This window comes from Alternaria ventricosa (genome assembly GCF_023758065.1).
Source record: "Alternaria ventricosa strain BMP 2768 chromosome Unknown scaffold_2, whole genome shotgun sequence".
Classification (NCBI taxonomy): domain Eukaryota; kingdom Fungi; phylum Ascomycota; class Dothideomycetes; order Pleosporales; family Pleosporaceae; genus Alternaria; species Alternaria ventricosa.
This window is the reverse complement of record NW_026055682.1, coordinates 805,869-829,840: the sequence shown is the minus strand read 5'-3', so window position 1 is coordinate 829,840 and position 23,972 is coordinate 805,869. Positions and strand designations below refer to the sequence as shown.

Genomic DNA, 23,972 nt, shown 5'->3' with positions numbered 1-23,972 from the left:
AGAAGATTCCGACTGCGGCACGAGCCCGTATCTCTGTCACACCAGAAAAGATACTGAAGAGTCGACTACACTAACATCGATTTTCTGTTGCGCACCGCATGTATCGGGTTGTCCCGGCTACAATTGTAGCAAGTCGAGCTTCAACGATTGTCTGGATCCTTACCCTTGTGACCCGAATGGAAGCACTTGCTTGTACATGACGTCTATAGGATGAGACTTGTTCATGAGAGTGGCGCATGGATGGCATATTGGATACCACTGTTTTCTCTGTTTGTCATGATATCTTAGCTTTTGGTTTACAGCGCGAATACTAGACCATACTCTTCTTATGACAAGCACTTGTTTCATGTTACGCAGTACAAAGAAGTTATTCATGTGCGGCAAGCGCTATCAATTCGATATCTACCCTTCCGCCACCCCAGCGCCGCACGTCAAATGCGCGATCAGACCTACCACCAGAAAGACCCTCCTACCCCCAATGCAAACCATGCATGCACCCCTCAACAAACAAGAACAAGGAAAAGTGGGGTCATAGTACATGAGTAGGGTAAAGCTGAGAACGCGTAAAAGAATGCCATAACCTCCCAAGAAAAAAACGCGTGCCAACGCAACGCTCAGATAAGCCTCCCTGTCTGCGCCAAACACCGTGCGCGATGCCGACCAAACGGACCAAACTACCCGACTAAAGATGGGTATGTACAGATAATGCCAATGCTCAACGACGCGCTTGTGTCTGCGAGAACCAGTCGTCTTGTGTGGAGTGGTACTGTCGCCGTAATTCGGCTTCTTCCTCTTCTTGGCTGGACTTGAGAATCTCTTGCATCGTCTCGATGTCTTTGATGATGACGTTGAATGCCTCGGTGACCTCCTTGAGGACAAGGTTGCGATTGTAGTCTGAGCGGTGCTTCCATATGGCGTCCATGAGCGCGGCGTTGATCTGCTCCAACTGCTCGAGCGAACATCCAGAGGTGGAACGGACCAGCTTGTCATGCAGCGCGATGACCATACTGTCATCGAGAATGAGCTGCGGCTTCGGCTCCTCGTCATTGAGAATCTGGTTAAGATTCGAGTGATGCGGAGGTGCGGGCGCAGGCATGGAAGTAACATGCTGAGACGATTGAGAGGGTTGCGACGGCTGTGAGTTCGACGGCTGGCTGCTGACGTAGTGGACTTCTGTATTTGAAATGTGGTCAGTGCTGTGCTCTGGGGAGAAGCGGGTGGAGACCTGGAGTCGCTGGTGGAAGGGGGTTGGCGAACCTTGTGTGTCGGGAAGCTGCGACCCGTTGGGCTCCGGCATCATCTCCGAAAAGTTGGGCACGCCAGATGGTGCAGCGCCGTTGCTACTCTGAGTGCCAAACTTGTTGTCCGAGGATCTGTTCGACGTCTTCTGACCAGAAGTCGTTGTGGATGCACTGTTGTGGTAGTCGTTGGGATGCGAGTTCGGTGCCATGAAAGTCCGCCCGGACATCTGCGACTTTTGCGTTTGGGTCCCCTGGCCCTCAATTTTGCTTGGTGTCTGGAATTGGAAGTCGTGTTGTGTATTGGCATTCAGATCCTGACTGTCAGTCATATGCGTGTCGTCGTTGGAAGGCGCTGTAGAGCCATTGGTTGCATGCTGTGTGCCTTCGCCACTGGTGCCATTGGATAGGCCTTCAGTGTAAGGAGCTCGCAGCGGAGTTACCGGTGGCATGGCCAAACGACCAGGTACGGGCTCACCCAGGGTGATAGGCCCTGATGTCTCGGTGGTACCGATGGACTGCTCTGGAGGTACGCGTGCGACGTCTTCGAAGTCCTTGTTTGCGGCGATGGCTTTTTCTCGCTTCTCTTGCGCCTTCCTCTCCCTCTCAAGTTCGCGCTGGTAGACCGCTTCACACTCTTGGAGAAGCCCTGGATTTTGGTGCATGAAAAAATTGTCCAGATCGACCTCAACGTTCGTGATCATCTCGTTGCCCTTCAGGGTTCGCTCTGCATCTCCAAAAGTCCTTGCATCCTTTACTAGAGTCTTGATATCGAAGAGGTAATCTGCGGGACGCTTGTAGTAACCATTGGACAGGCGCTTCTCGATTGTGCCGAGGTCCAAGTTGTAGTATTTGTTGCCGCTGTCGACGTGTAGCAAAACGTCGACGCCTTTGGAATCTTTCGAGAACTCCCATGGACGCACAACGCCTTGCTCTTCTTGTTGTTCACGTGGCAGGTCTGATCGCACATGATCAGAATCTTGCTCCTCGAGCAGATAAGCGTACCAGGATTCCTCCAGGATTGGCTTGAAGAACTTCCTGTGACTCCTCTTCAATTGGTCCATGATGGGTTGGATGACAATCTTCATCTTGTTGAGGGTGAGTCGATCCTGTTTCTTTTGGGCCTTCTCGCGGGCTGCAAGCTCCTTAGGGTCGACCACTGGAGCAACGATGGGTGCAGCCTCAAGTTCAGGTAAGATGCGCTTCTTCCTGTTGTCCGGATCAGGAAAGTCGGCCGGAGACATGCGGATGTAGTGACTGATGTTGTTGAAGAACTCTGCCCGCCCTTCCTGGTCTGGCCGCATAAGGTGGAACTGGTTGGATTGTGAGAAGGAGAAAAGATCCATCATCATCTGGCGATCAGGCTTTTCCTTCTCATTGAGTAATTCCATGACACCAAGCAGCATGATCGGTTCGTTCGCGCCAACGCTTCGCAGTAGTAGCTTGAACGTCTTGATCGCTTGTGCAGGCAGTGTCTGATACCAAACATCGACTGAAGGGATGTAGATGACACTGGGCTTGTGTCGCCTGACTTCTGTAAACAGCTGGGTGATGGCTGCCTCAGGTGCTCGCGTGGAGTCCTCAAGGATAGTCGGAAGGTCGAAAGACTGAACGTGCAGACCTTCAATCTTGTTCAAGAGAGCAGCTCCAAGATATTGCTGCCCCATACCTTGAAGACCGCTAATGAGCAAACGGGGTCTGAAGATTCTGCTGCTCTCGAAGTTGCGCATGGTGGCTTCGCGCTCGAAGCCCTTTTCGTCTTCGCGATCATCGTACGCTGCTTCCTCGAGTGCACTGAGTTTCTTCCTCCGTGGGATAAGTTCGTCTATGCGCTTCAGGATCGCAGCTAGTGGCTTCCGTAATAACGGCTCGATGTTCTTTGCCAGTGGTGCTGCACTGGCCGTGACTGTTCGTTGAGAAGATGGAACCATCTTATTGACCGAGATCATGAAATCCTTCGCTAGGATCTTGATAGTGCTGGGATCAATCAAGAGCTTCTTTTCAGAAGTGTAAATCTGGGGGTATGTTCCCTGCACGGCATTGAGAGCCGCTTCTGTGCAAAGCGCCCGAAGGTCGGCACCTCCGTAACCTTTAGTGAGTTCGGCAAGTTGATCCTTCATTTCCGGCTTCAGAGGTGGCTCCCATTTCTTAGTGTGAATGTCGATAATGGAACGTCGGCCCGCGACGTCTGGCAAAGGAAAGTAGAATTCGCGGTCGAATCGGCCAGGGCGTCGGAGTGCAGGGTCTACGGAATCAGGACGATTGGTGGCGCCGATCACGATGACCTGTCCACGTCCATCCATACCATCCATGAGAGCGAGTAGAGTAGCGACAATTGAGGCGTGGATTTGCTCTTGCTTACTGGAGCGAACAGGCGCCAATCCATCAATTTCATCGAAGAAAATGATACTTGGCTGGGTTTTCCGCGCCTCCTCAAACAGCAGACGAAGCTGCCTTTCAGCTTCTCCGACCCATTTACTCAGGGCATCAGCACCCTTACGCATGTAGAAGGTAACTTTCTGTCCATGATTGCTGACGCTCGAAGCGAGAGCTCTGGCAAGAAGCGTCTTACCAGTACCGGGCGGACCGTGGAACAAAACACCACGTGGCGGGGTGATCTTGAAGCGTTGGAACACCTCAGGATATAGCAAAGGAAGCATGACCATCTCCTTGAGCTTGTTGATGTGGTCGTCCAGTCCACCAACACCATCAAAGTTGACGTTCGGGTCAACTCCGAGAGGGTCTGAATCTGCGAGAGCCTTCTTGTCTTTGACCTTGCCCAGATTGGCGGGGCCGCCGCCAGAGTCTTGCTTCGGGTCTGCATTGTGAGTCTGAGGGAACCCGAAAGTAGGCGCAGTCGCGGTGGTTGGCGTCATGCCAATTGCGCCGCCGACAGGCTTGGGCATCTTCTGGTTCTCATCGTCGCTACTATCGGAATCACCACCTGCAGCTCCCATGCCAGCCTCGACGCCACCACCAAAGGGGCCCTGACTGCGCCACAGGCTTTTGTATGTAGAACGTCCGCCTCTTGCCCTAGGTCGCTCAGGAGCAGGGCCATCATCGTCATCGTTCTCGAAGACAGCGTTCTGCTCCGGCCGAACAACCCGGTAATCCACACCTGCAGCGCGAGCGCGGCGTTTGGGCGCTTCCTCGTACGCCACATCCTTGTCAGGATTACGTCGGGAGAGGCGCCGTCGTTTGTTGTACTCCAAGTCTTGTAGCTCATCCTGCAGTTCGTCTTGGTCTAACCCCGACTCATCGGAAGAGGAGTTGCGCCTGCTACGCTGTGACTGCCGTGTTTTCCCTCGTTGGCGGGTCGATCGCCGTCCAGAGCCTGACGCACTTTCGGATGCAGACTGCTTCTCCTTTTCGTGTTCCGACTCGGACATTTCCTCTTCCTTTTCGTCCTCTGCTGCAGGTTCAAAGTCACTGCTTTCGTCGGCGCCTCGTTTACGCTTGGCTGAAACAGCACGGTTCTGGGAGATGTTAGTTGCGGCAAAGCCGATATAGCAAGTCAAACATACCCTGGTGTTGCGACCGCCACGGGTGACGGGGCCCTCCTCTTCGGAGTCCTCAGCAGCGGCTTCGTCATGCTGCGACTCTTGGATGACACCTTCCATGTCATCATCGTCTTCACCCTCGGCATCGTCCTGTTGAGCTTCTTGCGCAGGTGAACTGTCCTTGCTGGCTTTGACTTGGGTCTCTTCGTCGGCGAGAAGCGCGTCAAGGGGACCAGGGCTGTCGTCGCGTATCATCGACGTCTCCTGTGAGGCCTCCATTATAGCACTGGGATGCTGGATTCGCGGGCCTTTGCCGCCTCGTGTGGCACGGGCGATTACGGGCTCGGGGCTGCGCGTGCCTTCGCGCACAACCTTGACGTGCCTGCCAGAATCCGACAGCTGGACAATGGGCTCCTCCACATCGTGCGACAGGCGAGTACTACGTCGCGTGCCATGCACTTCAGGTGTCTTTCCGCGCGCAAGGGATTTGCTACCTGTGCGAGTGCGCAGATTGCGACCGGAGGCGTGGTCGGGCATCTTCAGCTTCACGATGAGCGAAGGCTTCTCGACCTCTTCGATAGACGGCTGCGCTCGGCGTCGCGATGCCGGCTTGGGCGAATCGTCTTCGGATGGCGTATCTTCGATCTCGTCCTCGCTCTCCTCGTACTTGATCTGCTTCTTGGTGGCGCGGCGCACGCTTCTGCCTGTCGCAGGGTTGATCTCGGGCTCCTCCGACTCGGAGCGCTCTGAGAAGGAATCTTCGGACTCTATCTCGTCGTCCTCGTCAATGTCCGAGCCGCCGTATGCGCGTCGCTGCCGCTTGGATGACTTCTTCTTAGCTCCAGGCGTGTGTCGGGTGCGGCGCCGTTGGGGCGCGGCGCGTTTTTCCGAGTCGTCGTAGTCGTAGTCGTCCGGGTCGGAGGCGTTGGGGTCGATGTCGAACTTGCGCTTCGCTCGGCTAGACATGGGGACTCGTCGCGGTGAGGCCTAATGCGGTCCTGCGGGATGTTGTGAGTGAGCGGCCCCGGGGATGCGTCGCGGTGAGAGCGCGCTTACACCGCCTATGTAGATTTTCTAGGCTTCAAGATGACATTAGATGCAGGGGAAGTGTCTCCTGCATGTGCGCCGATGATGGCGAAGGTATGCGCGATGCCGCCTGGCGTGTCGCCTGGACGTCGTGTTGTTGTGAATGTGGGAACGATGTGGAGCGCGCGATGCACCGGTCAAGACGACGCAGAACTCAAAGAAAGCGACTTCAAACAGAATTAGTGTCGTGATAAATGCCACGGAGAAGCGAATAGTCGAGATAGACAGACGTGGTCGAGGGGCGTGTGGTGTTGGGGTGCGATCGCGAAGGCCCGTCCAATCCTAAGCGCGCTAAAACCTAACCCGAGTTTAGAGCAAGGAACACTTTTTAGATGCACAACCACAACAATAGCGAACGCCTTTCTTTCTCGACTTTAACAATACAAAATGTGTCAAAATGCACAGCAAAAGTCGAGTTAATGTTCAGTGAGCGAGTTCCGCAGCTTTTCGGGAGTCTTTCGCCACATCCTGGACTACTATTTGAGCTCTTTCTTTTCGACTTGCAGCTCTTGCTGCTGTCGGTTCCTGCATGATCGACATGCGGCTCTAAAAGCTTAACGCGTTTAGAGCTCGCTGCCATGTGTGGGGAAGAGCGAACTATGCACGTGCACCACGTGCTGGAGCGACCCAGTTCAACGCCACCCCTGAGCTGTCAACTCACGACGCTTAAGTCTGGAATTAGTTTACATTTGCAGAGATTGGATATTTGTTTTCGTTGTAGATATGTCTTTCACGACTGTTGCTGTGGTCGTGGGAACACGTCCATACTCCAGCGGTGACCAATAACATTCTCAAACAGTGCGACTTACATGTTGATAATTCTTTGCAGGAGGCAATGGTTTTCATCGAACAATTGTTGTGTTTGTGGGTTCAATGTGCATGTTAGGGTGGGTGCCTTCGTACCCTCCAAGGTTGTCGGGTGATTGCTCCATGTCGCCACGAACATCGACTAGACTTAGGCCGCATTCGCCCTGAGCGCTGTCTGAGTTTTTCGTACATAAATTCCAGGAAAACCATGGTTATATTTACGCTGGTTCATGCGATCTTATGCGCCAACGCCGTCGGGTAGGGTATCGGTGTGGTCTTGGAGCCTCTACACTCGTGCATCGTCAGGGCCCATCTCAACAATCGCTAGAGACCAGCACTGAATGAGCCCCACGATCTTGACGAAGGAACAGTCCAACCACTTTCGATACCAGCTTCTCTTCAACTCAACAAGTAATCTCCCTCATCTAATTCAGCTCCCAAGGTATGGCCGATATGCTTCACTAATGTTGCAATGCTCTATCTCCGAACAAAGTACACGCTCTTGACGCTGTATACGCCATATACGCGAACACTCTGCCTAGCATGTCACCCTTCCTTGAAGTCATAGCAAAAGTTACTCGAATTTCGCATGCAGCTTCTTCAATTGGGATCTCCTTGATACACAGCTCATTATTCTTACGTTGTCATTGAGCACTGCGGAGCTGCCTCCGAGCTGTCCGCATCCATCCCACCAGAAGAAGCCGAACCCCGCAGTTTGGCCATAGCTCTGCCCAACGTCATAGGCTCTCGAAGCTCCGCCAAACCTATCGGGATCCTAGTCTACGAGAGATTGACGTCTTCAGGTGGGCTAAGCTATCTTTATTTCCACGCGTGCCGCCTTTAGAGTGGCCGAGTTCGCGGTAGTTTATAATCGATCTTCACACCCACTTCCAGACGCCATGCGCTCTATTGTGACAGCAACTCGATTTCTCGGACGTCAACAAGCTTACAGAAGTCACTTTCAGAAGAGATCATTACCATCAATTGTCTCGCGAGGATACGCAAACATGGGCCACTCAGTACCACCGGTACGTTCCTACTCCGTTTGCGCGATCATCCGCGACGACCAGCTACTGACCGCATACAGCTCAACGACAAGTCTCTCCTAAGGAACCAGACATATGTCAACGGAGAATGGATAGACGCAAAGTCAGGCAAGACCTTTGAGGTCAATGGTATTCCTACCCCACCGTCCATCCAGAGTCCCTCTAACACGCAGCAGACCCGGCAACAGGCAAGCTCATAGGCACCATGCCTGAGATGGACCGCGCAGACACCGAAGCCGCCATCGCAGCAGCAGCCGCCGCACTCCCTTCCTTCCGCAAACTCACCGGCCGCGAGCGCTCACGGCTCCTACGGAAATGGTACCAATTGATGATGGATAATGCGGATGATCTGGCGAAGCTCATAACCTGGGAGAACGGAAAGCCTATGGCGGATGCTAAGGGAGAGGTCAACTACGCTGCGTCCTTTTACGAGTGGTTCGCAGAAGAGGCACCACGCATGTATGGAGCCACCATTCCGGCAACGGTCGCTGGTAACCGGGTGTTCACAATCAAGGAGCCTGTTGGTGTTGTTGGATTGATCACACCGTATGTATTGCGATTCACTTGAGAGAGAGATATGGCTAACGTTGCCAGATGGAACTTCCCTGCAGCTATGATCACGAGAAAGATTGGACCAGCTCTGGCAGCTGGTTGCACCGTCGTCGCAAAGTCTCCCGGCGAGACACCTTTTACAGCGGCTGCTCTCGCCGAGCTCGCGCACCGAGCTGGAATCCCCAAGGGTGTCGTCAACTTCGTTACAGCGCTCAAGAACACACCTGAAGTCGGCGAGACAATCACATCAAGCAAGACAGTCAAGAAAGTGTCCTTCACAGGATCGACCGGTGTCGGCAAGCTTCTTATGAAGCAGTCTTCGGATACGCTCAAGAAGCTATCATTCGAGCTTGGCGGAAACGCACCCTTCATTGTCTTCGACGATGCCGATCTTGAGACAGCTGTGACCGGAGCTATTACATCCAAGTTCCGTTCTTCAGGCCAAACTTGCGTATGCGCCAACAGGATTTATGTTCAGTCCGGCATTTACGATGAGTTCTGCACAAAGTTCACTGAAAAGGTTAAGAGCTTCAAGGTTGGTGGGGGCTACGAAGAGGGCACTACACATGGACCTCTCATCCATGACCGTGCCGTCGACAAGGTGGATGCCCACGTCCAGGATGCCGTCAAGAACGGCGCCAAGGTCCTGTTCGGTGGACAAAAGCTACCTGATCTTGGTGAGAACTTTTACCAACCCACTGTCCTCCGCGACATGACCAAGGACATGCAACTCGCCAAAGACGAGACTTTCGGCCCTGTCGCCGGACTCTTCCCCTTCGATACCGAAGCCGACGTTGTCAAGCTCGCCAATGCAGCTGACGTAGGACTCGCGGGCTACTTCTTCAGCAAAGACATTCAAAGAGTTTACAGGGTAGCTGAAGCTCTGGAGGTCGGTATGGTCGGTGTTAACACCGGTCTCATCTCCGATGCTGCGGCACCTTTCGGAGGCGTGAAGGAGTCCGGCTTTGGACGAGAGGGAAGCCATCTTGGTATCGAGGAATACACTGTCACAAAGACGATCACAATGGGCGGTAATGGCCAGCCGCTCCAAGGAGAGTAGAGAATCAATACAGACTGATTTGCGCCGAGGGGTCGAGAAGCCCCGCCACACGTTACTTCATTTCCTCCATATGCCTGACAACAAGTACAGATCATGAGGAGATTTGTGCTCAGCCTCGACAGATACCGCAGTGCAGAACCATTCGTCGAATTCATGAGGAAGGAATGTGCCGTGCATGCTGCAAAAAGAACTATCGAAGGGAGCCGCTAGCGTGTCATGTTCGCGACTTTGGAGTTTAGCGTAACGCGTAGCCCAGCGCAACGCGTACCTGTGCCATCCTGTCCTTTCGGCCGTTTAGCACGTAGGTATCGAGTACTTTGTTTGCCTTCCAACTCTCTATCAGATTAATAGCATCGAGCCACCTTGCGAGGACGGCATTTCTTACGACTAATCGCATCGTCGATTTCACATTCCTTCCTTCGACGATCCTTACCTACCGGTGCCATTTCCGACACGCATCCCTGAGAGCATCGCCATCGGCCGTTTTACCCCTCTCCGCCACCGTCACGCCAAAGTTCAGATTTTATCACTTTCTAGCTCATTGACAACTACAATGGCGCACGTTTCGTACGACCAAAGCCATGTCTACATCAAGTCGGAGGCAGGCCTCGACCAAAAACAAACCTTGACCCCCGGACCGAGTCCGACGATCTCAGCTGCACCGTTTCCGCCAGGTCCGAGCAATGTCAAGATGGAGGCGACTCCGAGCAATATGAAGATGGAGCAGGCTCCAAGCAATGTCAAGATGGAGCAGACTCAGGAACCGTATAATATCAAGCAAGAGGAATATCGCCAGCAGGAGCGGGAGAGCACCGTAGGTACTATGGATGCAACTACACGCACGACGAACTCGGTGCTACAAGGGAACAACGTGACTGTCGGTCAGGCCGTACCAGCCCATGGGTCAGCTTTTTCGACGCCTGTTCCAGATACTAAGCCTGCGATTGCCCCAGCTGCTTAGACGACTGCCGCTCGGACCACTCAGAACTCCTTGGCGTCTAGCAGATACGCCCGACCAGAAATCAAGGCCAACCCATCTCAAGCGTCATTGAACCGCCTAGCATCCAAGAGACTCCTCGAAGACGATTCTTTCTGTACAGGATCACCAACTTCCAAGCGCATAAGAGCCGAGCCAACCCCCTCCGTCTCCGGCACCGGTATCCCTCGCATCAGGTTGGAGCCCTCCAGCTCTAACCTAGAGCCTTCCAGCTCCAACCCAGAGCCAAACGCCCCTCCTATGCGCCGCACACCGGAGAACGATATTATCGCAATCTGCAAAATCGGCTCATCCCGCAACTTCACCGCCTTCGAACTCGAGCAACTTAACATCATCCAAACGAAAATCGACTGGGTCTTCAACCACGGCGCACTATCTTTTGATGTCCACTCCGCGATTAAGAAGATCCCGCATCAACCATTTGAATCTGATGGCATTAGTCTCAAGCGAGAACAGAATCGCCTCATCACCGAGTTGATGAAGAGGATGAAAGATGCTAATCCGATGGCGACTCCTAGTAGGAGGAAGACTAAGAATTGTCGGGCAAGGACTGTCAAGAGTCCGTCGGTGCCTGCACAACAGGCGGCGGCGCCGGTTGAGAAGGTTGAGAAGGTTGAGGAGGCTAAGAAGGTTGAGAAGATTGAGGAGGTTAAGAAGGTTGAGAAGGTTGTGGGCATGTTGGTGTTGAATGATGAGTCTGGAAATACTGTCGCTCAAGCGGCTTCTAATTTGCTTGCGAGTAGGGGGCTGAAGTTTACGTTGTGTGAGGGGGAATTGCGGTTATTAGAGTTATAGATGTGGTATGTTTGGTACCTTCTTGTAGAAAATTTGTAGCCGGGATGGCTTTCTTGTATTACTAGTAGTAGGAGCGGGCTCTCTGGGTTGTGTGCGGGTAGACTTCTGGTCTCCGCCAAGCACTCTTTGTAATTTCATTTGTTGTACCGAGGTAATTTCCGTCCAGTGTAATATTGGTTCTATTGGAACAATTGAACTGCTTTTTTTGGTACACCTTTCCTCTGATGAGTGACTCAGACAGTCTGGGTGCGATAACCTCGAAATCTGGTTCCATCCCATCCCATTCCATGGTACTGCGATGACCCATAACGATGAGTGACTCACAACTCCCGTAACACAAACGACATACACACTGCATTCATCTTCCTATTAAATAGCAACAGCCCCTCTGATGAGTGCAACTTCGTCTCTCACATATCAAAACTTCGCACATCCAGAACACGCGCACGACACTATGAGCCCAATGTCAATAAGCAGGAAGCGTAAAACCCACCCAAGAGTGGGCGACGTTCGCAACTATATAGCCGCAGTCAACGACGAGCACACAAGGAAGAGGGTCAAGAGGGAGGACGACGGAGGCTCACGGCCCATAGCCACCATCCCATCAGGCACGAGACGTGCCCGCGAATTACCCCTGACCTCTATCCGAGCATTCTGCGAGCCTCACAACCGTCATTTGGAACCCCGGGAGATCGCTATCCTTCAAGGCCTACAAACCGCAATAGACAGAGCTATGGCCGGCGCCGGCGAATCGTTGAATATCACGACCAACATACCCAAATCCATCTATCTCAGCGCGCAACAAAGGAGAACACTCAGGATAGCACAAGAAGTGATGGAAAGGGCGAATTTCAAGAAGAGAAAGGAGAGACATGAAGTCAGGGCAATTGCTATCAAAAATCCTGGTTCATCTCCTCAGCAGATCGACGCTCGTTCTTCACAGAATGATGCTGGCTGGAGTGTTCTCACATTGCCGGTCTTGCACGCTGCTGAGACGCTGGAGACAGCGCTTTTCGCAAAAGCTATGCTGAGGGAGGTTAACAGGCTACTGGCAGAGAAAGAGGGGTTGAAAGTGAGGGTCTCGCTTGCGTGGAGTGATCGTGAGACGTCGGGTTGGAAGTTGAGGGATGAGGGAGATGAGAAATGATGGCACCTGGTACGGATGGGTTGCAAGTCTATGGTGGGAGGTCTTTTCTTGCTGTAAGCACGGGATGGAGACAGGACGGAATCACCTGGGCAGTGCTGCCATGGGCAGTCCACTATTGACTTGCAGCATGCGTTGCACCAGTGGGGGTTTGATGCAGTAAGGGGTGGGACCGAACATGCCGTAACTGAAATGGGCATCGCGCATCTCCTCGCCAGCACCCACGGCACCTGGGCAAGGTTGCAACAAGTTCGAACGAACGACCAACAAACGACTAATGCCATCAATGTCAATCGCAATCGAAGCTGAACCCGACGATCGAGCAGTGTGAAGATGACCTTGGGCTCAGCTGAGAAGAAGAAACGACGAGGAGACGCCTGTAGTTTCCAGGGTTGCTCACAGCGATATCTCGCGATGAGCAGCGCGGGGTTTCAATGCGCCAACGCGGCTCAGCGTATGTAGGAGTATTGATAACCATGCATCCGCAGGATCCGAGAGGAGACTCCGTTCATACATTCATAAAGAAGAATTCTCGCTTTTAGATTCCATATCGAACATCTGTTCAATTGCTCATTTCCCAGCCATCTCGTGCCCCTCGTTCCTTCCCGTTCTGACTCGCTAGCGTGTCTTGCACGTGAACCTCTCTACGCGTATCCCCAGGGTCAGCGCGTCACTTTCAAGTACTGGATGAAATAGGAGGATCTTAGTTAACGAGAACTTATTGTCGATAAGAAACTTTGGGTCGCTTACGGCAATCTTTCAAACGTCCCACTTCAACAATCTACTCTACCAAAACGATATGAAGGACGGCAAGATTACAAGCTGGCTGCGGCGAGAGCAACCTACGCGAAGTCAAACGAAGGCAATGCCTACTTCCTCACAGACAGCTCCGAATGGCCACGTTTCGAAGCCCAAGGCGGGAAAGATACCACTCGCTGCAAGGATCACTCGAAGTGCAACTGCCGCACAGAAAGTACCAATTGCTGCAAGAGTCACTCGAGATGCAACTGCCGCACAAAAAGTACCCATCGCTGCAAGAGTCACCCGAAGTGCAACTACCGCGCAGAAGAAGGCAGGCGGCAATGCGGCGCCATGTGGTCGAGGAAAGGACAAGACACCAAGTAGGAGGCGGACGAAAGCGCAACTAGATCAGGAAAGACTTCAACGCGCGAGGAACGATGCTGGTGCCGCTGCTAAAGCAGTCGAACGCACCTGCCTAGAAGAGAACGTCATTACACTGCCATTATCAGTTGTGATGAATGCCCCAGGGGCGCGCCTTCCTGCCGAAGTAACATCGGCAAGCAGCAACAACAACTCACCACCTGCTCTCATCACCGCATCACCGCTCACCTCAGCGTCTCACCCACATCTACTCGAAACCACACTTCAAGAACAGCTCTTAGAGGAAGACAAGCAGCAGCAGACCAGAGAAGTAAGACTACCCAAGCAACGGACTACGATGACAAGCAAGAGAGCAGCCAGGAGGCAGCGCAAAGCCCGGAAAGCCCGCGAAGAAGCTCATGAAGAAGCCCTCGTCTTCATCAAAAGCGAGTCCGTCGACGGTTCCCAAGACGCGCCGCGCAACTTCGCCTACGGTGCTTCAACCAGATCGTCGTCATATCAGCACTCAAGCTCTCCCGCGCGTCAGCCATGGGCTGCACCAAAGCGAAACAGCATCATCGACCTAGTCAGACTATGCACCTACCCCGGCCAGACAATCAATCCAAACTCAGTCAACCGACTCTTCATCCTCCAGCGGGACATCGACGCCGCTATGGACGGCCAGGGTCGTCACGTCTGGATTCTGCGAAGACTCCCACGCGACATCACCTTGACGGTAGAACGAAAGGAAGCTATCTGGCTGGCACAAGGGAAGATCAACCGGGTCGTGGATGAACGGGGACGCTCACGTAGACGGCTTAAGCTCGATCGATACGTGCCAGTCAACCGCTGGGTCACGATCGATCGCTACATTCCTGGCATGCCGTACCCTCTCCCTCTGCGCCGCAACGCCATGCCGCGCATGAGGGTATATTCGAGGTCATATGCGTAGCGGTACGGACGTCGTTTTGTTGCTTTCTCTCTGGAGAGGGACCGCGAGGTTTTGCGATACGGTAGACACGCACAGGATACTACAGGGCGTGTCTGTGTTCGCTTTCAGAGTGGCACGTGAGAGTCGGGCGGGCTTCACGTCTCTTCAGCTCTTCTTTGTCATCATTGCAGGAGGTTCATTAATTGGCTTGCCATCTCGAGGAGGCCAGGTCTTCTTCTTTCGTTCTACTTCGATACCGCTACATGGACATCTACCCCTAGCTTCACAGGTCCGCACTTTTCCCAATCTCAGCAAAGCAAAGAATTTAATCAATCTTTCAAACTTCTTGATTTCCGTACAAATTGTAAACCATGATCACCCAGCTTAATGATTCGGCTTTACGGTTTCTTTTATTCGGCGAAATACTCTTAACTGGTAATCATTCGATATGAAATGGCTGTGAGTGGCTCAACGGTACAAGTCATCACAAACCATGGTAGAATGAGGTCCTGCACATGGATAGATTATGAAAACTCTACATATCTTCATACAAAATGTAGTGCCCAAAGAGCAACGTTGATTGCACTCATCCGCCAGGTGAGAGTACACAGGTACATTCTGCACGTACCTTCAGAACGACTCAGTGAAAGAACCACCGACTGCCCTATTACCTGACTCATATCGATCGCGCCTAACTAAACAACTTTACTGACACGGCTGCTTCCCCACTTCACACGTCGTACATCCGAAACAAACATATCATATTATCATGGCGCCGATCCCGTTCGTTACCGCCACCGACGCCCTTCACTCCGCCAATGCGATAACCCGCCCGCTCACCGAAACCAGAGCCAGCGCTCTAATCTTCGGCCCGGGACTCTACCCTCACTTTGTCAACTGGCAAACCAACATCGACGACCCTGAGCAACGGGCGCTTTACCCGACGTGTCAAGCATGGAAAAACACCGTAAAGGCAGTTCAGCAGGAAGACATCGGCGGTATACCCAGTCCGCCAATCTTCAAAGCGTTCATGAACACACCGCGCGTCAAAGAGCATTTCCACGGTCGCGACGAAGATCTCGCCCACATCTTCACAGACGTCGACGACGAAGAGGCAGAGAGAGGACCAGAGGACCTCCTCATCGCGCGCGTCTGCAAACACACTATCCACCCCGGTAACCCATGCCTAAAAACCGAGATTTGTCCCGTCTGCATCATGAAACAATGTCTCGCGTCTCTCGAACGCATCGCCTTTGTGTGGCGCATCGTCGGTGGACCGTATAGGCCCGGTCGAAACGAAACGGGGGTGTACATGGTTGACCCTGGAGAGCTTGCGATATATCTTGCGGTCAAGAGCTTGTGGATCGTGGAGAAAAAGAGATGGGCGAATCTGGTGGGGGTTTATGAGGATTATGCGGCGAGGGAGCGAGCGTGGGAAGAGGATTCTAGACGGGGTGGCTTTGAGATTCCGGGGGCGGTGAGGGAGGCGAGTACCTGTGTTGAAGCGTTGGAGCTGGCGGGCCAGAGTCCGTTCCTTGTGGAGGGGTGGAGTGATGTCTTCGTCCCGACGAAGCGTTCGAGAAAGTGCGGCGCAGGGGATGAACTGCAAGGCAGTTCTGTTAGCAGCGGTGAGCAGCCATGTTCTCCACCCGAGACGCCTAAGATGGATTCAGAAACGTTACCGTACTCCACCAGGACTTCCGATGGGACAGAGGAGGCAGACGACAACACCGCAGACTACTACCTCAGAGACCATTCAGACTCGCCGCCTGCTGACCGCACAGCCGCCCGAGCGGACTCTCCAACTGCCTCTCCCCGAACTAAGACCTCCGCCAATCCGACCGTCTACACGTCCTCTCCCCCACCGCCATCCTCTCCACCCCAAAGTCGGTCCTCTTCCTTTGTACCATCCACCCCCATGTTCGGTGTATACTTCCCGGACGATCTCCCTTCTCCCTCCACCCGACGATCGTTGTGCTATCTTCGCACCTCTAAGTCCTATAAACAAGGCAAACACGCAAGTCCATACGGTAGTATTAAGGTCGATACGAGTTTCGCGAACAACTCCGCATATGACGAGTTTGGAGTCGCCGAAGAAGAGGAGCTGGAAATCTCGACAGAGGCTCTGGACAAACCTGTTCAAGAAGCTGGTGAGCGTTTTGCGGGTTTCACAGACGTTGACCTAGACTCGGAAGACGAGGGGAAGGACAGTGATTGGAGTGACACTACTGATGAAGGAGATGGAGAAGACGATCTCATGACGGTTGTGGGTAGAAGCACCGTGGGTGGAAAGAGGCTGCCGGGTCAGACCGGGGATGTGAACTTCCGACGACCGGTGTTTACGTTTAGTTGGCCACACCGAAGAGAAGAGGATGAAGAGGGCGATACAGTCTCCGACACAATCTCTGACACTAGTTCGGATGAGTTCGATGACGACGAGGTAGAAGAGGCGATGAGAGATATGGATAATGTGGGTGCGGTATCGCTGGCCGAGCCGGATCTCCTGATAACTCCCCGTCGCCGAAGTCATGACGAGTTTGTTGAATGCGAGGAGGTGGATGAAGAGAGCCACGTCAAGAGATCGCGCCTTTAGGAAAGGCTTCTTTGAATTTCGTAAGCGTTGGATATTGGGTACTTCGCTAGAAAGCTATATATAAGTACTCGTCTGGAGGAGCAACGTTAGAGGTATCATTCACGGTGGAAACTCGAAGTTTGATGGAGTCTGGTAGCCCTTCGGCATTGGGCAATGGCTGTACGTGACCCTACTGTGGAACACGACATCATGCACTGGGTAGAAACGCCTTTTGGTCTCTGGAAAGAGATTATAGAGGGCCAATTCCGCAGAATTAGAGATAGAATGTCGAAGACGGCCGAGATATAGGCCAGAGAAAGTCATCAACAGGGCACAAGGCCGCAGGATGTTGAGTAAATACGGTGCCACTCATTGTATCCGAAATAAGGAAGACATAAATCGTGGATACCAGGCCAGAGGCGCAGGAGACAGACATAGATCCCAGATGCCGCCATATGATCGAAGCAGCGGTTTCGACGGTGCTCGCGGTTGGGGGAGATATGGAGGTCTCGGGTATCAATTTGGACGTGATCTTTGATGCACAAGCATATAAATCAGAGGAACGACGTATGCAAACTAAAGAGGGCGAAAAGCGATGTCTGCATGCGCGATGGAAGAGACGCGCCTGCTGCACGATGAGGCTCATCGGCGGATGTTTGGACCTAGCGCAAGGCGGTGGCCAAAGCGCCCCAGCTCGGAGCGTGGGTCTCTACATCACTGACGAGCCGCAACACGACCAAACAACGTCGCCGCCCCATCCCACACCTTCCCCTCTCGCATTCGATACTTGCATCCGCTGTCTCTACTTCACCTTGGAGATAGCCAATACCCCGACACCCGACAGATAAACCCCACGACCCCGCCACCATGTCTAGCGGAGAAGTGCTCAAGGCCGACAAGGACTTTACCAAGGAGGTCGATGCGGCTATTCCAGAGGCGGAGAAGCTAGCTTCTGTACGTATGACGGCTTTCAAAGTTGACGCGAAGCTAACACAGTTGATCAGAGCAACCCGCAAGCTGGAATCGACAAGCTGCTCACGCTTGAGAAGCAGACCCGCCAGGTACGCATCCACGTATCCCATGCGCATAAGCGTGTGCTGACTCCTTCTAGGCCTCAGATCTCGCCTCGACTTCCCGCATCATAATCGCCATCGTCACAATAGCAAAGAATGCGAAGGACTGGAACTTGATGAACGAGCAGGTCCTGCTCCTCTCCAAGAAGCATGGACAGCTAAAGCAGGCCACCACCAAGATGGTGCAGACAGTCATGGGATTCTTGGATGAGACTCCGAATCTAGAGACAAAGTTGTCCGTCATCGAGACGCTACGGACAGTCACAGAGGGCAAGGTAGGCGACCCCAACGGACAGCGTGCGTACCGGTGCTGACATGGTGGTAGATCTTCGTCGAAGTCGAGCGTGCGCGAGTAACCCGCATCTTGTCCAACATCAAGCTGGAGCAAGGCGACATCGATTCAGCGACGGACATTCTTTGCGAACTGCAAGTCGAGACCTTTGGCTCCATGACCCGTCGCGAAAAGACCGAGTTCATCCTACAACAAGTGGCGCTATGTATAAAGAAGGGCGACTGGACACAGGCCGGAATTTTGAGCAGGAAGATCAGCACACGGTACTTTGCGCGGAGACCGAAGAAGACTCCCGAGCAGCTGGAGAAGGACCAGAAGGAGCGGGAAGAGAAGGAAAAGAACCGAAGCGCCGACGATCCACCCATCGAGCCAGAAGACGATGTAACGGATCTGAAGCTCAAGTACTACGAGCAGCAGATTACCCTGGCCAAGCACGACAACAAGTACCTGGACGTCTGCAAGCACTACCGTCAAGTACTGGATACCGAGGCTGTAGAGGAGGACCCCAACAAGCTCCGAGCGGTATGTTCAGAAGCCTAATCGAGTTTTCAAGCTTTTACTAACATACTTGCAGATCCTCCAGCGCGTCATCTACTTCATCATCCTCGCACCGTACGACAACGAACAGTCCGACCTGATTCACCGCATCCAACGCGACTCTCGCAACTCCCAGATCCCACAAGACGCACAATTAGTTAAGCTCTTCACTGTGCCAGAGTTGATGAGGTGGCCGATGGTTGCGAAGCAGTTCGGGCCCCACCTCACGGAGACAGATGTCTTTGATGCAGAGAAGGACGACTCAGATGACCCCAAGGCATTCCAGAGGTGGCAGGATCTCCGCAAGCGTGTCATTGAGCACAACGTTCGCGTCGTCGCCAAGTACTACACACGTATCCAAATCCCACGCTTGACAGAGCTGCTAGATCTTACCGAGGATGAGACGGAGAAGAACATCAGCGAGCTTGTGTCTGCAAAGACCATCTATGCCAAGATCGACCGACCCGCCCGTATCGTTACCTTCTCGAAGCCCAGGGACGCAGACGATGTGCTGAACGAGTGGAGCGGAAACATGAAGAGCTTGTTGGGTCTGCTCGAGCGCGTTGATCATCTCATCACCAAGGAGGAGATGATGGCGCGTATCCAGCCCACAAAGGTGGACAAGAGCAAGGCTGCCAAGGGCAAGGCGAAATAGGATTCGCGAAGACCCTCAGGTATCGGCAATCGATGCACGAAGTTTGGGCAGCAATTGGTTGTCTAATGGTCTTGCAAGATGCAGCATATACGATGATGATGGACGAGAAATGGCTACATTAGTCTACGATTGAGTGCGTATGCAAGATGAGAACGAAGCCTAAGTGTTTACCCATGCGCTGCATAGGTTTACGCTTGACAGGTCGGACTGTTGGTCTAAGCGCATGAAGGAAGAACCAGACAACTTAGGCATCTGCTATAGGATAGTAAAACAAATGAAAGCAAACACTGAAACAAGAACTTGGTACGGGTAATGTGCTGCGTATACGACACTTTCGTCCGAGAGCATTGGTTGTAACTGATGGACAGCAACTGGGCGTTGCATCATGTGCCAAGCCTCTTAAGTGCCGACGCGGACTAGCGCAACGCGTCCGACGCGTCCCTTCCTTCCCCAGGATTTGGCAGCGACAGCCGTTGAAAGTACTGGACTCTCAATACCTCACTTTTTGCATCCCCATACCACCGCAACCATGGTCCGTGGCGTCGAAGGTAACGAGATGTCGACACCTCGCGCTTCACAGAAGAAGCAACCCGCCTCCGCGTCGCAATCGGCCAAGGGACAAAAGTCCATCCTAGGGTTCTTCCAGAAGAAGTCTACCAACTCACCAAGCCCCGCGCCGTCCGATGCCACACCAGTCAACAAGACGCCCACATCGCAATTGGCGAAGAAGGCGTTCGACAAGCCGCCTGCCGCAATCACTCCCGTACCGAGTAGCGACGCTCCCGATTACTCGAGTCCTATCAAACAGGAACATGAATTGACAGTAGGGAGAAACAAGGAGAACATACTGGCCAAGCATACAGATGCCGTTCCCAGTAGCCCAACACGCAAGGTACGCGAGACATGCCATTGCGTATTCGACTGCACTTACTGACACTCTAATTCAGGCACGAAAGCCCGTCAACTACGCCGAGTCAGATGACGACGACGAAGATGTGCTGGGTCCAATTGCAAACAATGCAAGAGGCAGAGCTACGAAACGCCAGCGGGTCACCGTCGAAGACGATTCAGACGACGAGTTCGGATTAGACGCGGCCACACAGAAGGCAATGCTAGAGGAAGACGACGACGATGTTGATGACTTCGTTGTCCCAGACGATTCCGATGAGGAAGTCGTCTCGAAGAAGCGCAAACGTTCAGCAGCACCCAAGGCTCGTACTAAAACATCCCCAGCATCGTCACCACCTATCATCGAGACAAAGGATGAAGAGGATGATGGCGACGTTGTCATGAATAGCACGTCTACCGCACAACAATGGATCTACGATCCAGACAACCCAATGGTATTCAAACCTCGCACAGCAGTACAAGCCACGAAGAAGGACCCCAGCAAGAAGATCAAAGAACGACCGAGCGCTTCTGAACCCGAGACGAGATACCCATGGCTCGCGCATCAGATGGACGCTGACCGGCATCCCGTTGATCATCCCGACTACGATCCTCGCACACTATACATTCCCCCAGGTGCTTGGGAGAAGTTTTCTGCTTTTGAAAAGCAGTACTGGGAGATCAAGAGCAAGTGGTGGGACACTGTCGTCTTCTTCAAGAAGGGCAAGTTCTACGAGCTCTATGAGAAGGATGCTTCTATAGGCCATCAGCTCTTCGATCTCAAATTGACTGATCGTGTCAACATGAGGATGGTCGGTGTACCAGAGGCTTCCTTGGACATGTGGGCTACCCAGTTTGTAGCAGCAGGCCACAAGGTTGCTAGGGTTGACCAAATGGAGTCGGCTCTAGGCAAAGAGATGCGTGAACGCGACGACAAAGGCAAGACTCCAAAGAAGGCTGGCAAGGAGAACAAGGTGATCCGAAGAGAGCTAGCTACGGTACTCACTTCGGGTACGCTTGTAGATACCGGCATGCTTCAGAGTGAGATGTCGACATACTGCATGGCCATCAAGGAGATCGATCGCGACAACCTGCCAGCCTTTGGAATTGCCTTTGTGGATACTGCTACTGCACAGTTCCAGCTTTGCGAGTTCACAGACGATGTCGACATGACCAAGTTTGAAACCCTGATCGCCCAGATGAGGCCAGGTGAACTACTCTTGGAGAAGTCATGCGTTTCTGCGAAAGCTCTGCGGATACTCAAGAACAACACGCCTCCCACAACGATTTGGAACTACCTTAAGCCCAACAAGGAGTTCTGGCCAGCGGATATCACCATCCGAGAAATTGAAGCGAACCACTACTTTGAGTCACCTACAGAGGATAACATTGAAGCATGGCCACCGGTCCTCCGTGAAGCCCGAGAGCAGGAGCTGATCATGTCGTCATTTGGTGCTCTTCTTCAATACCTGCGGACGCTGATGATTGAGCGCGATCTGGTCACACTTGGAAACTTCCAGTGGTACGACCCCATCCGGAAAGCCACAAGTCTGGTTCTCGACGGCCAAAGCCTGATCAACCTGGAGATTTTCGCCAACACGTTCGATGGATCGACCGAGGGTACTCTGTTCGCTATGCTGAACCGCTGCATCACCCCATTCGGCAAGCGATTACTGCGACAATGGGTGTGTCATCCCCTCGCAGATGCAGCCAAGATCAACGCTCGTCTAGATGCCGTTGATGCGCTGAATGCCGACTCTACCATCATGGACAATTTCAGTGCGTCCCTTAGCAAGTTGCCAGATCTCGAGCGTCTCATTTCTCGTGTGCACGCGGGCCGATGCAGAGCGCAAGACTTCCTCAAGGTGCTGGAGGGCTTCGAGCAGATTGAGTATACCATTAGCCTGTTGAAGCAGTTCAGCGAGGGTGAAGGTATCATTGGTCAACTCATCTCTTCTATGCCTGACCTTGCTGCGTCTCTATCTAAATGGAGTTCAGCTTTCGATCGAGACATCGCACGGAAAGAAGGACTGCTCATTCCTGAGCCTGGCATCGAAGAAGACTTTGACAACAGCCAGGAGGAGATCGACACCTGCAAAGCAAACCTTGATGTACTGTTGAAGAAGGCCCGGAAAGAGCTCGGCTCTAATGCTGTTCAATACAACGACATCGGCAAGGAAATCTACCAACTAGAGGTACCCAAGAAGGTCAAAGTTCCCAATAACTGGGATCAAATGTCTGCTACAGCTAAGGTCACTCGCTACTACACTCCCGAACTGAGGAAGCTGGTGCGAGCACTACAAGAAGCGCAAGAGACGCATGGTCAGATTACACGTGAGGTTGCCACTCGCTTCTGTCAACGCTTTGATGAGGATTACAAGGTCTGGCTCGCGGCAGTCAAGATCATCGCTCAACTAGATTGCCTGATCAGTCTCGCAAAGGCGTCTGCTTCACTGGGAGAGCCCAGCTGTCGTCCAGTTTTCGAGGAGGGCAATCGAACTGTCGTTGAGCTAGAAGAGCTTCGTCACCCATGCATGCTCAACACAGTCGACGACTTCATTCCCAACGACATTAGACTAGGCGGCGACTCTGCCAACATCAGCCTACTGACTGGTGCCAACGCAGCCGGTAAATCGACTATCCTTCGTATGACTTGCATAGCGGTCATCCTCGCACAAGTCGGTTGTTATCTACCTTGCACATCGGCCAGACTCACACCTGTTGACCGTATCATGTCCCGCCTTGGAGCCAACGACAACATCTTCGCAGCTCAATCCACCTTCTTTGTCGAGCTGTCCGAAACACAGAAGATCCTCTCGGAAGCCACGCCCCGTTCACTTGTCATTCTCGACGAGCTCGGTCGCGGTACATCTTCCTATGACGGTGTGGCCGTTGCGCAAGCCGTTCTGCACGACATTAGCACACGCGTGGGCTGCGTGGGCTTCTTCGCCACCCACTACCGTTCTCTGGCTAAGGAGTTCGAGTTTCACCCTGAAGTGGTGAACAAGCGTATGCGTATCCATGTGGACGACGCCTCCAAGTCCATCACCTTCCTCTACAAACTCGAAGAGGGTGTCGCAGAGGGCAGTTTCGGTATGCACTGCGCGGCCATGTGCGGTATCCCGAGCAAAGTTATCGAGAACGCGGAGAAGGCGGCTCGAGAGTGGGAGCACACGAGTAGGCTGGGAGAGAGGATGGAAGTCAATAAGGACGAGGGTGGTGTCTATGTGCCGCTGGGTCTACAGAGTGACGTTGCTTGGACTCTCAGGGAGGGCTTGGAGGGAGTCGGTGATCGGGCGCTGGATGTGCTGCTCGAAGCTATCTCCGCGCTCTGAGTGTCTGATATGTGAGAGAAGCATGTAAGATAGATGTATTGAAGGCGCAACATGGGCGATCGGGAACGGAATGTATTCATATGGGAAGGGGGATCGGATCTAGGTCAGGCTAGTATTCTGCTGTAATCATGTTCCGTCAGTTAGCGTATCGCAAGCCAGTTCACATGTTCAGAACATTCCCTTTCCTGGAGGTGATGACTACATTGTGCTTGATGCTTAGTAGATGAAGAACACATCGAATACATCCAGCCAGGCTACGGCATCATTGTAAAACTGGATGGATACTTAAGGCTCATGAGAGCCGGGAGGTAGTCAGTACATGCCGCGATGTCACATTCCCCCAGTAAACTAAGTGAAGTACAC

At 53.0% G+C, this 23,972-nt stretch overlaps 8 protein-coding genes across 8 annotated transcripts; 7 read left to right on the top strand and 1 right to left on the bottom strand.

Annotated features, from left to right (window-relative positions):
* Nucleotides 1-715: 715 nt before the first annotated feature.
* J4E93_001280 (uncharacterized protein) lies at nt 716-5,704 on the bottom strand (the record flags this gene model as incomplete). Its single annotated transcript, XM_049339232.1, has 3 exons — nt 716-1,173; nt 1,258-4,714; nt 4,763-5,704. The coding sequence occupies 3 exons, from the start codon at nt 5,702-5,704 to the stop codon at nt 716-718; spliced, it is 4,857 nt and encodes a 1,618-aa protein (XP_049203189.1).
* Nucleotides 5,705-7,638: 1,934 nt separating this feature from the next.
* J4E93_001279 (uncharacterized protein) lies at nt 7,639-9,289 on the top strand (the record flags this gene model as incomplete). Its single annotated transcript, XM_049339231.1, has 4 exons — nt 7,639-7,659; nt 7,719-7,806; nt 7,854-8,223; nt 8,272-9,289. 4 exons carry the CDS (start codon nt 7,639-7,641, stop codon nt 9,287-9,289), a joined length of 1,497 nt encoding a protein of 498 aa, XP_049203188.1.
* Nucleotides 9,290-10,188: 899 nt separating this feature from the next.
* Nucleotides 10,189-11,081, top strand: J4E93_001278 (uncharacterized protein; the record flags this gene model as incomplete). The annotated part of the gene is made up of 2 exons (XM_049339230.1): nt 10,189-10,192; nt 10,309-11,081. The coding sequence occupies 2 exons, from the start codon at nt 10,189-10,191 to the stop codon at nt 11,079-11,081; spliced, it is 777 nt and encodes a 258-aa protein (XP_049203187.1).
* Nucleotides 11,082-11,535: 454 nt separating this feature from the next.
* Nucleotides 11,536-12,228, top strand: J4E93_001277 (uncharacterized protein; the record flags this gene model as incomplete). Its single annotated transcript, XM_049339229.1, has 1 exon — nt 11,536-12,228. The coding sequence occupies one exon, from the start codon at nt 11,536-11,538 to the stop codon at nt 12,226-12,228; it is 693 nt and encodes a 230-aa protein (XP_049203186.1).
* Nucleotides 12,229-13,317: 1,089 nt separating this feature from the next.
* J4E93_001276 (uncharacterized protein) lies at nt 13,318-14,278 on the top strand (the record flags this gene model as incomplete). Its single annotated transcript, XM_049339228.1, has 2 exons — nt 13,318-13,322; nt 13,351-14,278. The coding sequence occupies 2 exons, from the start codon at nt 13,318-13,320 to the stop codon at nt 14,276-14,278; spliced, it is 933 nt and encodes a 310-aa protein (XP_049203185.1).
* A 748-nt stretch (nt 14,279-15,026) lies between these two features.
* On the top strand, nt 15,027-16,850 carry J4E93_001275 (uncharacterized protein; the record flags this gene model as incomplete). Its single annotated transcript, XM_049339227.1, has 1 exon — nt 15,027-16,850. One exon carries the CDS (start codon nt 15,027-15,029, stop codon nt 16,848-16,850), a length of 1,824 nt encoding a protein of 607 aa, XP_049203184.1.
* Nucleotides 16,851-17,696: 846 nt separating this feature from the next.
* J4E93_001274 (uncharacterized protein) lies at nt 17,697-19,386 on the top strand (the record flags this gene model as incomplete). The annotated part of the gene is made up of 5 exons (XM_049339226.1): nt 17,697-17,783; nt 17,834-17,890; nt 17,941-18,177; nt 18,228-18,716; nt 18,769-19,386. 5 exons carry the CDS (start codon nt 17,697-17,699, stop codon nt 19,384-19,386), a joined length of 1,488 nt encoding a protein of 495 aa, XP_049203183.1.
* A 529-nt stretch (nt 19,387-19,915) lies between these two features.
* On the top strand, nt 19,916-23,609 carry J4E93_001273 (uncharacterized protein; the record flags this gene model as incomplete). The annotated part of the gene is made up of 2 exons (XM_049339225.1): nt 19,916-20,278; nt 20,334-23,609. 2 exons carry the CDS (start codon nt 19,916-19,918, stop codon nt 23,607-23,609), a joined length of 3,639 nt encoding a protein of 1,212 aa, XP_049203182.1.
* Between the last annotated feature and the right edge of the window lie 363 nt (nt 23,610-23,972).